Source organism: Nelumbo lutea, chromosome 1, assembly GCF_056320005.1.
Source record: "Nelumbo lutea isolate HS-2025 chromosome 1, American lotus-T2T, whole genome shotgun sequence".
Classification (NCBI taxonomy): Eukaryota; Viridiplantae; Streptophyta; class Magnoliopsida; order Proteales; family Nelumbonaceae; genus Nelumbo; species Nelumbo lutea.
In genome coordinates this window covers 210,370,067-210,387,364 of record NC_142684.1, presented here as the reverse complement: position 1 = coordinate 210,387,364, position 17,298 = coordinate 210,370,067, and the positions used below count along the sequence as shown (strand labels likewise).

At 35.1% G+C, this 17,298-nt stretch overlaps 1 protein-coding gene across 4 annotated transcripts in view; it reads left to right on the top strand.

Moving 5' to 3' along the window:
• Nucleotides 1–229: 229 nt before the first annotated feature.
• The window catches only part of LOC148880773 (3-hydroxyisobutyryl-CoA hydrolase 1-like), a 46,189-nt gene continuing 29,120 nt past the window's right edge, over nucleotides 230–17,298 (top strand). The window contains exons 1-7 of one of the 4 annotated variants that reach the window (XM_088962798.1): nucleotides 282–405; nucleotides 823–1,006; nucleotides 1,355–1,423; nucleotides 2,365–2,445; nucleotides 7,502–7,570; nucleotides 16,793–16,856; nucleotides 17,086–17,165. In XM_088962798.1, the coding sequence (XP_088818924.1) occupies nucleotides 1,388–1,423; nucleotides 2,365–2,445; nucleotides 7,502–7,570; nucleotides 16,793–16,856; nucleotides 17,086–17,165 (330 nt within the window). In that variant the 5' untranslated portion in view covers nucleotides 282–405; nucleotides 823–1,006; nucleotides 1,355–1,387. Of the gene's footprint in view, nucleotides 1,007–1,108; nucleotides 1,424–2,364; nucleotides 2,446–7,501; nucleotides 7,571–16,792; nucleotides 16,857–17,085; nucleotides 17,166–17,298 lie in introns of those variants that run through there. The other 3 variants (XM_088962797.1, XM_088962796.1, XM_088962799.1) reach the window with 3 other exon arrangements.

Genomic DNA, 17,298 nt, shown 5'->3' with positions numbered 1-17,298 from the left:
AAATCCATTTCAAAATCGCACCTTTTAAGACCTGGGCTGGACTTTAATCAAGGGCCAAGTTAGCCGATCCAAACCAAGCTCAAGCAAAAATCAATGCAATTTGAATCAAGTTAAATGGGTATGGGTGACCGTTTCTAGCCGGCCTGCGCCAGGGTTGGCGGGAGGGTTATGGGTTTGGGAATGGCCCGTGGAGCAAAGATTTCTAGCCTGGCCTGCTGGACTTGGGCCTAGGTTATGTAGACAGTCCCAACCCGCTATGGCCTACCGGAAGAGCTCTGTAAAATCAATGACGATCTCTTCGAAAATCCTCTCTTCACATGAAGATATGCTCGGAGCTGCTCTGTGCCCTTCGAATCCGATAGCTACTTTGTTTCTAAAACCCTTTCTTCACTATTAAATTTACATGTTGGTGCTTAAATCTCTCATTTTATCTCCTTCTCTTGACTGGAATTTCAATCTTTCAATCTTTTATTTTATTTTATTTTATTTTATTTTTGATTCTTCTCGATTCATCGTTTGATCTTCTCTTTCATCCCGCTATTTTGGTTCATTGTTTCTCCTTCATCGATTGATCAATCCAACATTCTTAGTTTTTCAACAAGAATATCTCCTCTGAGAATTGATAGAAAATGTGGTGTTGATGGCCTCTATTACTGTACTCCATTTTTTTTTTAATTTCTTTTATGGAGTATTTGAAGGGTTGAAAGCATCAATTAGACCATATTATCTGCTCTTTAATGGTATACTATTATTTTTGATGTAAAATGTAAATTTTCTTTAAATTCTTTTCTTTTCTTCTGGTTGTCGGGTTTTCTCGTGGAGTGATCGTGGAAATCAGGAGATATTTGATGGAAACACAGAGTTGTTGTTACTTGTTAGATGGGGTTAGTTTGCTGAAGATTCTAGGATTTTGTTCGTGTTCTGCTTAAAGATTTCAGAAAACTGAAGTGAGTGTCAAGTTCAGCTCACGAAGTGCAACTGTGCAAGAGATTCCCGACTCGGACTGGTTCGTGGTTCCACAAACCCAGGGTTTTATTGATCATTTTACATGGAATACAAGAGGTTGTTTTAGTAATTGAGCAATCATGATATCAATGCCCTTATCCAGGTCTACCATGGGCACGTGTCACCTATACATCGAATCACCAAAGTATCAAAATCGAATCTGTCATTTAGAAGATCTGATTCAGGGACACAACACACCCAAGAATCAGAATCTTTATAATTTATAAATACCGAATTTAAATTAAAAAATAGAAATCAATCAGCTCTAATTACTTCATAAGTGCCGTCCTGTCTCCTCCTACGATTTTCAGTCTAAAACGTTTCTGCAGCGGGTTCTTCTCCATTTCAGATTTCGTTTCTCAAGAAGCTTCGCCCAACAACCATGGCAGATAACTCAATTAGTGGCAAGACTGATCAGGTATATTTCTTTAGTAGATTTTACTACCGGTAATATTGATATCCTTTTCTTACTCCCGTTTGAATTGAGTCTAAATAATACGAGTCTTTTTAGATATTTTAATGCTCATGCTTCATGACTTTTTGATTTGTGAATACTTTCTTGAATCAGATTTCTTCCCTAGACGCTGCAAAACCCCGAAATCTCTCTTTCTTCCTCCTCAATTAGTTTTTAGTTTTAACTTCATCTCGGAATGGCTTCTTGATTTTAATTTAAAGCGAAACAGTAGCTGATGTACACATTATCCTGTTATTTTTAATCATTTCAATGGTGTTCATAGAAGATCGATATTTTGAAAATTGAAATGTCATAGTTAAGTAAAAAACAATTAAACTAAGATAATCTAAGGTTACTTTTCTGACATAATTGTTTTTGATACTTTAGTTGTAAGCTCATTATCTCTGTTAATGGTCTTATTAGTTAGATGTACGGAGCTTTCAGTTTCTTATGTTCGTGTGTATTGCTTCAAGATGTACTCACTCGGTTTACTGAAGCACCATTTGGGATGTGCTCCCAGCCTACAACAGAGTCAGTAGAGTTTTAATTTACCTAACTTACGGACATAGTATGAATTAATAGAAGTACAAAAACAGAGCATTTCTTATTTGAGGTGCAATACTTTATTTTCCTTTTCCTTTTTTCTTTGTTGCGGCTTTTTCTTGGGAAGTTGATAAAGCATATTCAATATTATTTTTTTTTTTAATTTAATAATTTAAGGTTATGTAGGAGAACTTGAAATCCTAGTAGTGTGTGAAAGTGGAAGAGTCTATTAGATGATCTAATTACTTTATGCATATTATGGGTTATTCTTGGAAAGTTGGTTTGGTTTCCTTTGTTTTTGTGATGTTGGCTTTGTGCAATTCCATATGGTATTCAAATACCTTTCTCCCTTGGCTTCACAGATTTTGGTTGAAGAGCACTCATGTGTCAGGACACTAATTCTAAATAGGCCTCGACAATTGAATGCCCTCTCACTTCAAATGGTATGTGGGATTCTCTTTCTTTTTCCTGAATCCTCTGTTTCTAAATGATTTTCTTATAGAAGATAATAAGCTCCAAATTAATTGCCACTGCAATACAAAAACAACAAATTCTTGGGTTTGTAAAACTTGCTAACTTTTTTTTTTGTTAAGATAACAATCCTATGTATGTATGTATGTATGTATGTATAGAGGTGTCAATTGGATGGATTTGGTCCAACCCGATCCAGTCCAATGTGAGTCCACTTATAAATGGACTGGACCCAATCCAGTCCAAATCCAATCCAATCCATTAAAGTGTAAATGGATTGGATCCAAACTGAATGAAATATCAAAAATTATATAAAAACACTTTTAGCATTGAAAAAACACTTTTATAAAAGCACTTTGATAAAAATATTTTCATAAAAGTAATTTTACAAAATCACTTTATTGAAAGTACTTCGGAAAAGTGCTTTTGTAGAAGTGCTTCCATAAAAGTGTTAAAGCACTTTTCGAAAAGTACTTCCATAGACTTATAAAAGTACCTTTGTAGAAGTGCTTTTGTAAAAGTACTTTTATAAAAGTACTTTCATAAAAGTGTTTTCGTAAAAGTGCTTTTGTAAAAGTTCTTTCATAAAAGTGATTTTCTAAAAGTGCTTCCAAAAAAGTGCTTTCGTAAAAGTGCTTTTATAAATGTACTATAAAAGTGCTTTCGTAAAAGTACTTCTATAAAAGTTTTTTTTTTCGTAAAAGTGATTTCATAAAAGTGCTTTCATGTAAAAATACTTTTGTAGAAACGCTTTCGTAAAAGTACTTTTGTAAAAATGCTTTTATAAAACTATCTGTGAAAGTGCTTTCATAAAAGTACTTTTATAAAAATGCTTTCGTAAAAGTATTTTTATAAAAGTGCTTTCGTAAAAATACTTTTCATAAAATTACTTTTATATAAGTGCTTTTATAAAAATATTTTCGTAAAAGTGCTTTTTGTAAAAGTACTTTCATAAAAGTAATTTTATGTTTTCAGTTTTGATTGATTTCAAATTGGACAAGGGTTTGGCCTCATGATCGGATCATTGGAAATTTGGTTTAGGTCTAATTCAAACCAATAAGAATATGGACCAATTTATTTTGGATTGGCCCAATCCAATAATTATAATGGGTTGTCCAAATCCGATTTGATAAGGTTTGAATCGGATTGGATCCAAACCAAAATCGGTCAACTGACACCCCTGTATGTATGTATCTATAAAACAGGGGTCAGACCCACTTCTGCCCTTGTAGAATCAGCTTTACCAATCGGTCCACTGTACACCCAGCAGATGTTCCCGCTTTCATCTCTTAAAGCTCTCCCAATGCCAGCAATACCAGGGCTAACCTGAAGCACTTCCGTCAAAGCTTAGAGTCCAAGCTCCTTTCCTTCTTAGAGATGGAACCCTGGAGATGTGTGGGGAGGATGGGGAGAACAGAAAGTTAACAGAATTCCTGTTAAGATCATTAACATTGATTCCTCTGAACACGTCTCAGATAGAAGCCCACAAATTGCAGTGATAATTGATATGAGAGATCAGCTCATTCTTGCATTTAGCCTTGTTTTCAAACAGACAGTTATTCCTTTCCTCCCAAATTCCCCAAATCAAAACATGCAACACTATTTTCCGGTATACTTTACCTCTCCTACTCAAACTTTTTCCTTGCCTCTAAAAAATCAGGTACTGAAGGCGATTTGGAGATACCCAACTGTACCCAGCTAGCTGCAAGAAGTAATTCCAAATGTTTCCGGTTTCCTGGCAATGTATGAAAAGGTGATCAGCTGACTCCCCCTCTCCAAAGCAGAGGATGCAAACACGAGGAGGGATATAAATTCTACCAAGATTCTTCTTCTGCAGTAACTCGCAGGTGTTTACTCGTTGTAGATAGGCCTCCCAAATGAAGAAACACACTCTTGAGCGGACGAATTTGCACCAGACCTTCTTGAAAGGGAAAACGCAGTCTCATTCTCCTGCAACTAGAGCCTCAAAGAAAGACTTGGAAGAGAACTCGCTAATGGGGTGGGGTTTCCAAGCACGGGAGTCTAAGGACTTTGGGGAAATGTAGGCTTCTCTGAGAGAGAGGAGGAGATCAGTTAGCTCACTGATCTCTGAATCCCTTAAGGGTCTTCTAAGACTCAAATATGTTTCTTTCAGTGGGAGACGTGGGGAGACACTGGGAGATGGTTTCCTCTTTGTTTAGGGTGAGATTGAAGAGTCTAGGGTAAGAATCTGCCAGAGTGGAATTGCCCCACCACAGGTCTGTCCAGAACTTTATTCTAGTGCAGTTATCCACTCTAACTCTTATGAAAGAAAAGAAAAACTATTGTAAGTGGAAGTGATACCTTTCCAAGGATTTGAGGAAGCTAATCGGTTTGAATGGAGATTTCAGTCCCAACCATTTGCGTTTAACACATATTTGCCGGTGATGATAGCTGCCCAAAGAGAATTTGTTTCAATAGGGAATCACCAATTCTCCACAGCCATTTTCCAAGGAGAGAATTGTTCTTCTCTTTTAGGTGTTTGATCCCCAACCCTCCAACATGTTTAGGCTTGCAGACCTCAATCCAATTTACTAGATGGCTTTTTTTCTCACCTCTACTTTCCCATAGGAAGTCTCTTTGAAGTTTCCCAGTCTCTAATATGGTTTTGGTAGGGATCTGGATCACTAAAAGGAAGTAGATGGGCAGGTTTGCAAGGGAAGCCTTAATAAGAGTAAGTCTACCTCCTTTAGATAGATAATAATGTTTCCAAGAGGCTAACTTCTTTTCATATTTTTCCACTACTGGCTTCTAGAAGCTTGGACTTTTTGGGTTCTCACCAAGAGGCAGCCCCAAATAAGAAAGAGGGAGGTTTTCCACTCGACAATTCAGAATTACCTTGAAACTTTCCAAAAGGGTTTCTTTAACTGAGTTTATAGTCACTAGACTACTTTTTGAGTAATTTACCCTCAAACCAGTAACTGATTCGAAGCAATGTTCACATTAGTGATATTTCCCAAATTGGCCTCCAGAAACAGGATAACATCGTCTACAAATTGGAGATGGGAGACATTAAGAGTATCTCTTCCTACCTCAAAAGGCTCTTTCTCCATTTATATCAAAGACTGCTTCCCTTATTTCTTGCTCCTTGAAATCTCTTTCAAGCCAAGACTTCTTATCATTTGCTAGAGTCGACCCGTCCCAACTTCTTAAAGTAAACTTTCTTACACTTTCCTTAGAGTAAAGCTCTTTGAAGTAATTAAGAAAAGCCTCTGTGATTTCATCTATATCCTCCACCTCCCTTTGGTCCACTTTGATTTTTGGGATGAAAATTTTACTATGCTTGCCCGAAGCATAATTATGGTAAAATTTTTAGTTATCATCACCTTCCTTTAACCATCTAACCCTTGACCTCTGCCTCCAAAAGATTTCTTCTCTTCTGACCACCTTTTCCCAGGAACTTCTTAAACCTTTTCTTCTCTTTCTTCCTTCTCCATCCGGGGTGCCTAATTGTTCCTTTTGGTCTAGGTCTTCCAGCTCCAAGAGGATAACACTTTTTTTTCTCTGCAAAGGATTTAAACTTTTCTCTATTCTAGAAGTGCAATATGATTTTATCCAGGTTTTCAGGATTTATCGACAGTTCAGTCATGTAGGTTAGTCTCAATTCACATCACCACTTATATGATTTCTTCACATCTAAATCAATACCTCACCTTTAATGGGCAAAAATCTTTGGAAATGCATATTGTTGTCCTGTATAATTATATTGTTGTTGTGTGCATGCAGCCTAATATTTGTTGTATATCTCTACAGCATATATCTATTTTGTAATTAATACACTTATCCCCATGATAGTGACAATAAAATTTTTCCCTTAGTAGCTGGGAACAATAATGTGAAACTATGGATACAGACACAGTGATGGATAAATGGGGATACAGCTCTCCATTTCCTAAAATCCAGACATGGATACAGGTATTGGTATCCTATGCAAGTTTTTGTTGTTTCATAAATAACAGCACAAAATGCATTCAGAACAGAACTGGACTATCCAAAATGCTGGACAGTAAGTACAAATACAAGAGCCCCAAGGCGTCAGAGTTTTCTAGAATGAATATTACAAGTTTATCCCTGGTCCAGGCACTCCTAGTGCAAGATCTTCCCTATTAACCCCTGTTTTGAGCTTATAAGTGCGGAAGAATTTGCAGATCTAGGTATCCACTTGAATGAGCTATTCATATTAATATCTAGAGGCTGCATCTGTCTAACTAGGGCCCTGTACCTCCATGGAATGCTCTCTCCTTTTCTCATCCAGCTCAAAAGAACTTGACAGTCCCCTTCCACAATTAAATCTGTCCATCCATGCATAGCTACCAATTATAGGCCTTGTAAAAGAGCTACGGTTTTTGCCTTTAGAGAGAGATTATACCCAATTGACCCTGAATAGCTGAGTTGGATGTGACTGCTTCACCAACAATGCTTTCTCCCCAAAGTTGGATTCTTAGTTTCCTACCAGGAGAAACACTGTTCTAACATCTCATAAAAGGATCTACATGAAGAAAAGTCGTTTACCCAAAACATGTTTTGTGAACTTTTGTGTTAAACTTGTAATTTGGGAACACCCCCATAAAGAACCTTCAATGGAGGGCTGAAATTTCCCCTGGAGGACAAAGGCATCCATTCTCTTTAGATGGCCTTAAACTGCATATTTATGGTTATACTAGTAACAATTCCTTGTTCCACAAGAAACCCCCAAATAATAGTAATGCTACTTTTCAAATAGAAAACTACCCAAAAGAGACCATCACTTGCCTTTATTGAAGGTACCCAAATCTTAATGCTTTCTTGGTTAGGCAACTGACTAAACCTTTTAATGTTTATGTTTGTAAGTATGTTGACAAATGCCCAAGGATTTCTTTTGCTAAATATGCTGCAGCACTACTTATGTAATGCCTTTTCCAACTTCCATTCCCCTGGCACCCTTACTTTATTTTGACACTGAACTTGTTCTAAAATGATTGTTGTGGGTTAGGAGATATGATACTACTCTATTTTGGTGGTGTTTTCTAGGTTTCACGTTTGCTGGAGCTCTTTACAATTTATGAGGAGGATCATAATGTCAAGTTGTTGATTCTGAAGGTGTGTATCAGCCATAGACAAAAATAAATAACAAAGAAAATAAAGGAAACCCTATTATCATCTTTGAAATGTTGAAAATGATGACAATTTGACAATACTGCATGATTTGATGAGTGAAATTGGTTTTGTCTGTGTATGTTATTAGCTTACCCATATACGACAAGGAAGCAGCATGGATACATTACTTACACTAAAAATGGAAGTATTTGAATGACACCTGCTTTTTAGTCTCTGGCTACATGGTTTAAGTTCTCTAATATTTGTCGTGTATTTCCCCATAGTTGTCAATGCAAGACACCACCTAGGCAACAAGGCACCCTTGGAGGGTTGTCTCAATCAACATACCAAATTTTCATTTTGTTGGTTTATAATATTTTTATAATTCTTTTTTCGTTTTTTGGGAACAAAGGTAAAGTATTGTATTAATCTATAGCAAAACAAAATTTACAAATTCCTGCACAAGAAGGTACTATACAGACCCAAGACCTTTCTATACATTGGTTCCTGTATGCACAGGTACAAAAAGTGAGCTAGAAACAAAAAAGGGATTATATGAGTAGTCGATCAAGACTACAATCAGTCTTGAATTCGAAAGAAAAAGGAGAAATTTCAAAAGAAAAGAAGAAGAGAGGGAGAAAAGAAGAAGCACACGAAGGGACTTAGAAAAGAGAGAGAGGGTTGATCTATTGATCTGCCGACCCACTCTTAATATTTATAAATGTTGACTAATTGTAAAAGGGCTGAATTGCCCTTATTGCTTACATGGCAAATAAACTAATAATAAAGATGAAATAACAAGCTGTGACAACAAACTGAAATAATTGCCAATAACTACCAACTAACACTGACATAACTAACAAAAAATATGCTATGCTTCCATACGAACACAGTGGGGACCACGGTAGTGGGGTCCACATCAGTGTTCTCTACGCTCCCCCTCAAGTTGGGAATAGATATTTATCATTCCCAACTTGCATAGGTCTGCCTCTAACTTCTTCCTTGGAATAGCCTTGGTGAGAAGATCTGCGAGCTGCATGCTGGAGGTGATATACGGGAGACACACTTCTTGAGACGAAACCCTTTCCCTAACAAAATGTCAGTCGACTTTGATATGCTTAGTTCTATCATCTTGTCCCGGATTATGAGCTATATTAATAGCAACCTGATTATCACAATACAACATTAAGGGCTTCTCATAAGCAATACCCAACTCATCAAATAATGACTTCAACCACACCATTAGCCATAGATCTATATTCAGCTTCAACACTAGAACGGGAAACAACATTTTGTTTCTTACTCCTCCAGGAGACAAGGTTACCTCCTACAAAGGCACAATATCTAGAGGTAGACCTTCTATCATCAACACTCCCAGCCCAATCAGCATCTGTATAGGCCTCTATTTTCATGTGATCATTATTTTTAAATAATATACCTCTACCTGGACATCTCTTCAAGTATGCTAATATTCTCTCAACTGCAAGGAGGTGAGTAGTTCTAGGAGAGTGCATATATTGTCTGACAATGCTGACTACTGATGTCCGGTCGTGTGAGACAAAGATAGAGGAGTTTTCCAACCAATCGTTGGAACATAGCTTTGTCTTCAAGAGGCTCTCCACCCTTTGCACTGATCTTGTGATTCTGTTCAATAGGTGTATCTGCAGGCTTGACACCCAACTTTCCAGTTTCTTCCAATAGATCTAGACATACTTCCTTTGAGAAATAAAAATCCTATGTTTAGATCTAGCAACCTCAATACCCAAGAAGTATCGTAGCTCTCCCAGATCTTTCACCTCAAACTCTTGATGAAGGAGTTGTTTAAGAGACTCAATCTCACTGTTATCATTCCCTGTCACTACAATATCATCCACATATACAGCAAGCAAAGTTAAGGAAGAGTCCACTCTTTTAATGAACAATGTATGGTCTAACTGGGCCTGTACATAGCCGAATTTTTCAAGGGCTTGTTTGAATCTATTAAACCAAGCTCTAGGGGACTGCTTTAGTCCATACAAGGCTTTATTCAACCGGCAAACCTTCTTATCTGTCTCTGCATCATAAAATCTAGGAGGTAACTGCATGTAGACTTCTTCTTGTAAGTGTCAATTGAGGAAGGCATTTTTAACATCCATCTGGAACAAGGGCCAAGAATAACTGGCTGCAAGGGATAGCAGAACTCGAATAGTGGTCATCTTTGCTACTGGAGAAAAAGTTTCCAAGTAGTCTATACCATAAGTTTGAGTAAATCCCTTTGCAACTAACCGGCCTTTATACCTTTCAATGGAACCATCAGCATTATGTTTCACAGTAAATACCCATCTACATCCAACCAGTTTCTTTCCTTTAGGCTGGTCAACTAGCTCCCAAGTATTATTCCTCAGAAGGGCATCCATTTCAACCTTCATTGCATCTTTCCACTCAGGAACTGACAAGGCTTCTTGCACTGTTCTAGGAATAGGAATATCAACAATGGATGTGAGAAAGGACCTGTAAGAGGGGGATAGGCAATCATAGGACAAAAACTGGGAAATGCAGTGAGCTATGGATGTGGTGCAATGTCGTTTGCTTTTACGGACTGCAATGGGGAGGTCAAGGTCATCCAAAGGAGGTAAAGTAGCAACAATGGAAGGTATCTCAGGGGGACCTGGATCTGATAAAGGAATTGTGGTATCTGGATTTGGATCCGCAGAAGGAATTGGGGCTGACCTGGACTGCTGATGACCGAAATCAACTTGCCTCCACCACTTGTGATAGACTCTCAAATTCTGATACCTCTGACAACCCTTCCCATTACATCCCTCATCACTCAATGGAACAGGTAAAGGAACTTCTGATGAGTTAACCCCACTCTCACTACTCTCCCCCTGAGGAGAAACCCTAGGGTAATAGGGTACCTCCTCAAAGAAAGTAACATCCATCGAGACAAATCTCCTCCCAGAAGTAGGTTCATAGTAGCAATAACCTTTTTGAGTTTATGCATAACTGAGAAAAGTGCATTTGGAGGCCTTAGGATCAAATTTGGAACGATGAGGTCCAGGAATCTGAACAAAGCAAGTGCAACCAAAGGTTTTAAGGGGAACGGTAAACAATTCTTTACTGGGGTATAGAAGGGTAAAGGGAGGCTTCATGTTAAGAACTCGTGAAGGAACTCGATTAATGAGATACACTACTGTAAGAATAGCATCACCCCAGAAACGGATAGGCACATTGGAGTTAAACATAATGCTTCTAGCCACCTCCAATATGTGCCTATTCTTCCTCTCAGCAACCCCATTTTGCTGTGGTGTATAAGGACAAGTACTCTGGTGAATAATCCCATGATCAAGCAAATAAGAGGCTAATGGCTTGGTAAAGTATTCTTTTGCATTATCAGATCTGAAGATTTTGATTTTGACCCCAAACTGGGTTAAAATCATCTGATGAAAGATCTGGGTCAGAGCAGGAACCTCATCTCGAGAACGCATAAGGTAAACCCAAGAAAAACGGGTATAGGCATCAACAAACAACAAGAAATATTTGTAACCCCCCATAGAAGGGATGTGATACGGGCCCCAAACATCAGTGTGCACAACATCAAAAGAATTACTACTTCTTTTATTACTCAAGGAATAAGATGTTCTACAATGCTTTGCAATCTCACAACTCTCACATCTCAAATTTGACATCGGAACAAACTCAAACAAATTTGGAAACAAACTCTTCAAAGACCGAAATGATAAATGACCTAACTGGTTATGCCAAAGAATAACTTGATTAACAGACTGAGAAACAAAAGACTTCCTATCTTCACGATCTTCCCAATGAGAACTCTCTCCAAGCAGATAGATCCCATTCGTCTCACGGCCAGTCCCAATCACCTTCCTTGTCTCCAAGTCCTGAAAAATACATTGGTCAGGAAAAAAAGTTATTGAACAATTCTGATGTTTTGTAATACTACTGACTGAAAGCAAGTTAGTATCAAGCTTAGGAACATGTAGAACTGAAGATAAGGAAATGGTATTAGACAACTTGATGTCTCCCTTGCCAGAAATGGGAACAAGGGAACCATCAGCAATAGACACTTTATCTCTACAAGAAGATAGGTGATAGGTAGTGAACAGTGATGGCAAGCTAGTCATATGGTCAGATGCACCTGGGATACCTTCCACTGTTGCTACTTTACCTCCTTTGGATGACCTTGACCTCCCCATTACATCCCTCATCACTCAATGGAACAGGTAAAGGAACTTCTGATGAGTTAACCCCACTCTCACTACTATATGGTCTATCCCTGAAACATTTGTGTGTTCCTACCCAAGAATACAATCTGCCCTAGAAAGCATTCAATAGATTCTCTTCTGTACTATACTTATCTCAAAAAAACCTTCTATTTCTTTCTGTCCATACCACTATTGCAGGCCCTACTATCCATATATCGATACACGACCCCTTTAGCTTCCATTACCAAAGTAAATCTTCCAATTTTTTTTTTTTTGGAAAACAAAACTTAGCCTCAAACAAACCCATAAACTTCAACCATAAACTCCTTGCTACATTGCAATGAATAAGCAGATGATCCAAGTCTTCAGAAGCTTCCTCACACATAACACACCTTCTGGGTTCCACCCTGAGCCCTCTCCTAGCCAATTCGTCATCTGTCAAAAATTTCCTTAAAGCTTCCACCCCAACAAAAATGCAACTGGGGGAGCTATAGTTTTCCACACTGGCCTCTGGAAAGCTCTCCACCTCAGCTCCACTCAGACTGCTATAGAAGGATTTAACTGAAAAACTTCTTGATTTCTCCCACCTCCACACTCTTTTATCTGGTGTAATGGTACCAATCTGTTGCTTCAGCTCCACCCACTGTTCTACCTCCCAGTTTTAGCTTCCTTTTGAAAACAGGGAACCACTCTCCTAGGTTCCCTACTTGAAAGAAAGTTTTGGCTATTAAACAGTCCTTATCTTGTGCAATCTCAAACAGAATGGGGAAAGGCTCTTTGAGGGGGAAATCTCCACACCAATTATCTTGCCAAAATCTTATTCTCATACTATCTCCTACCACTAGCTTTACTCCTTTTCTGAGCTCACTTGGTGATTTCTTGGTGCCCCTCCATACTGCACACACATAAGTTGTGTTTACCTCTGCTGGTTTCCTATGCACATTGCTAGCACCATACTTTTCCAATATAATTCTCCTCCACAGTGTATTAGGTTGCTCATTCCATCTCCAAAACCACTTACCTAGACAGGTCACATTGAATTCTTATACTAGTTTATTTTCTTATTTGTTTGGATTTGACGGACACCCAATGTTGTACCAAAGGAGTTGAAAAAGGAAGAGAAATTTACTAGGTTGTGCAATGGGTGCAAAGGAGTGATTTGAAGCCTTTTTGAGAGCTAAAAGGAATGCTAACTAGAAGATCTTGATTAAAACTGTAGGAAGATCTTGATTAGAAGAGAGAAGAGAGAATTTCATAATTTACAAAAGGTACAAGCTAGTGATGTCATAAACTATTTGAGTTACAAAAGCAGGTCAAGATTACAATTCTCGAACTTCTTAGACTGAGAAACCCATTAAACAACCCTGCCCACTGCAAAGCTAACCAGAACATCAACATCTCTATATTTGTTAGTAAATATTCTTCTGTTCCTTTCAGCCCAGATTGTCCCCATGGCATCAGCAGGAACATGGCTTATTACAAGATATATTTGTAGGGGAAATAATAGGGGTTGAATTACTGTTCACTGAAATTACGAAATTGCCACCAGAAAGGTTCATCCCAATGAAAATATCATAATTTCTATTCAACTTATAACAGAAAATCCAGAACACTTATGGGGTGATTTTAGGACCATTTTGATGCTCAAATCCCTGGGTTTTCTCAGCTATCTATTCTAAGGGATGCCTGGCATCTATGTAAATATTTTTTACCCTATTAATAATTCCAAAAATTCTACCCTTGTTGGGTCTGCAAAGCAATAAAGGTCTTATTGTCTTTGGATTTTTTGTTACTAAAGGATGGTATATAAATCATTTACTAGCTAGTATATGCAGCAATATGAAAAGAAGTAGAAGAACTCTTGAGACTGCATTTTTCTTCTTCCTAAACCAACCAAGGCTTCCCCTTCCTCTTCTTTTCTTCCTTCTTTCCTCTCTTTTGTCAATAGTAAATATAGTTGTCATTTCATTGGATGAGATATTGGTTGTTATGGGGAGTTGCTATGATGCAACTTAATATTTGGTTTATTATATTTGAAAACCAAAATTTTCTGGCTTTTGATTGTAAACCAAATTTAGGTGGTATAATCATATTTTTTTCTTGTAACTATATATTGTTTCCAAAATTTACCCTTCTTGTTCATTATTTCTTTTGGCTCTGCTAATGTAATCAAATCTGTTTTTTGTGTTCAATCTTATCCTTTTGCTTCATTTTAGTTAGTAATATATTCAATTCATTGCAGATATTGTACTTAATGCTGTTTGGTTTCTAAACTTTTCTCTTTTTGTTCAATATGTCACTTGCTATGTTAATGTAATACTAGCGGGGACCCATGCGATGCACGGGAATTATTAAACAAAAGATAAATAAAAGAAAGTCATTTACTAAAATACCCTTATAGTTTCATGGATTTTCTAAAATCTACCCTATAGTTAGCATTTTACTAAAACACCACTTATAATTTGCAATGGATTTAATCAATCTTCCACTAGATGATAGTGGAAAATGACAGTGTTGACACTAATGTTCATTTAAATAAATTTAATCAAAAGAAAATAGAAACAAAAATACCATTCATGCCCTTAATAAGACATGGGCAACCACTCTATTGGCTATATTTGGCCAATTTTGTTTTCTGTATATAAAAGTGTTAAGAGTATTTTTGGAATTAAAAATATTGGGCCTAATGGCAAAACAAACAATCCTTAATGAAAGGTTGACTAAGTAAATAAGTTGTAAAATATATGGGATGTTTTAGTAAAATGAGAACTATAAGGTAGGTTTAAGTAAATATATAAAACTATAAGGTGTGTTCTAGTAAATGACCCTAATAGAAACACATAAGAGTATACAATTGTTTTATATTTTTCAACTTTTTAAATAATTAATAATTATTCATATTTTATATACTTCTTTTAATAAATTTTTTATAATTCAAAAATAACAATAATTAATTTCAGTTAGGTTTATTCATCAAACTTCTGAAACCGACCAACCCAATCAACTCGACTCGAGCTGGTCAGTTTTCTAGTATTTTAGGTCGGCTTTGGTTAAAAAATTTCCCAATTCGACCAAGCTGGATCAGTTTCATTTTGGCTATTTGTAAACTGACGAAAATCGAACAGCCTAACCATGGATATATATTAATATTTTATATTTTAAATATAACTTTTAATATGAGAAAGTGATAAATTTTCCATATGTCTTAGTCTAAAATATTTTATTTCATAAATCTAATTTTTAAATTTATTTTTTAATAATTGCATTGAAAATTTTAAAATTAAGTTTAATTTTTTACTTTAAATCTTTTGAACTGACTGATTTTTTGTGGAAACCAACCCAAACTGATACAACTTGAGTGGATCGGTTTTCACAAAAGGTCAGTCGGTTTTAGCTGACTAACTCCCCAACCTAACCAGGTCAATTTGGTTGGCCAAATAACATATGGCCGGACTGAACCAACTCATGAACACTCATAATTTTAGCTAAACTAATAGTCTTATCTCTGATAAATAACAATAGTTTTAATCTCCAATAATTATTGAAAGTTTATAGCGAAAACACAATTATTGAAAATATATTGGTTTTATGAAAAAAAATACAATAATTATAGTAATTACAAAAATACAATAAGTACTAAAAATATATTAACTTAGTCAATAAATAGTATAATATCAAATAATAGTTTTGAAATTTAATAAATATTAATTAATCAATAATTTATAACAAAAATACAATATGTACAATAAGTACGATAATTAAATTTAAAAAATTCAATAATGGTGGTTTAATCTCCAATAATTATTGAAAGTTTTCTGTTAAATAACAAAACAAAATAAATTTATACATAATCATTGAAAATACATCTATAAACAAATAATAATAATTACTGAAATACAATAAATATTAATTTTAGAATATGTAATTATATAATAAATATAGATTAAGGGTTTAAAATTATTATTAATAAATATTAACTTTTTTGAAAGTTATTTTTTTGAATTATTACTTGGTATAAATGAAATTAGTTATTTCAATATTATGTTATAATTATTTTTCTACTTTTCATATTTCTTTTAAATTTATTACATAATATCTTTATTTTAACTATTTAAAATATTTTTTTATTTAAAATATTTAGTTATTTAAATACTTAAATAATATGTAAAATATTTAAATTTTAAAATATTAATTATTTATTGAATTTAATTATCCATAAAATCATAATTTATACTATTATTACATAATTTCATTATTAATTTTGTAATATATTAAATTATTATTTATTTGAATATAATGTTATAATTATTTTTCTACTTTGAATAAATTTTTTAAATTTATTACATAACTCCGTTATTTGAACTATTTAAAATCTAGTTATGATAACTGTTTAAATAGTGTATAAAATATTTAAATTTTATTTATTTAAAGATATTACATATTATTAAATATTTGAAAAACATTTAAATTGATAATCTAGAAAAAACATAACTTAAATTGTTAGTACATAATTTCGTGATATATTTTGTAAAATTATAAAATTGTTTTGTGTTTTTAATAAATATTTTAAAGTTATTATATAATTTTGTTAGAAAATTTAAATAATTCTTAACTTTTTTAATCCAAACTTGATATAGATAAAAAGTATGGGAGAGGATAAATAGGAGAGAAACTCTCTACTAAATTTGAGATAATTTTGGAGATAAATAGGAATTAGAGATAATTTAGAAGATAAATAGGAATTAGAGATAATTTTGGAGAAAGTGGGAGAGGTAGCTTAGGAGAAATTTTAGGAGAAGAGATTATTTAGGTTCTTGGAAAGTTCATCTCATTGGTTGTTTCAAAAATGACATGGAATAAAAAAATAAAAAATTCGAAAAAAGGAGAAAATTTCTTGATCGCTTTGTTATATATATATATATATATATATATATATATACATATATAGATTTGATTTTTAGTATTTTGTGTTTTCTTGTCATTTTGCTTCATTTCAGTGATTAATATGCTCAATTGGTTGCAGGGAGAAGGAAGAGCATTCTGTGCTGGTGGGGATGTTGCAGCTGTGGTTAAGGATACCACTGATGGTAAATGCTTTTCTCTAAATAGGCAAATTCTTTTCATTCAATAGCCATAGGCTATAACCATTGGTTGTGGTGGATTTGTTTTTTTGTCTTTCTTTTAGTATCTTTCCTTGTTCCTATTTCTATGGGACTCAATAGTCCTCTCAATGTGGCTTGGGTTTTCTGGGAGTTTGAAGTTTCTACTAATCAAAATTGAGCTGAAGTTGCATCTTATCCAATTTTTATTCACCAGGTCATTGGAGATTAGGTGCAAGGTTTTTCTGGATTGAGTATACATTAAATTACATTATGGCAACATACAACAAGCCCCAGGTGATTCAACTTTGCAAATTTATCTTAGTTTTTCTCTCATTCCCATAGAGTTTTTCTGTTACTAGGTTCTTTTCTGAGTTATTTCAGATTTCTTGTATCTTGAAATTCAATCCTATCATTAACGATAAGCACA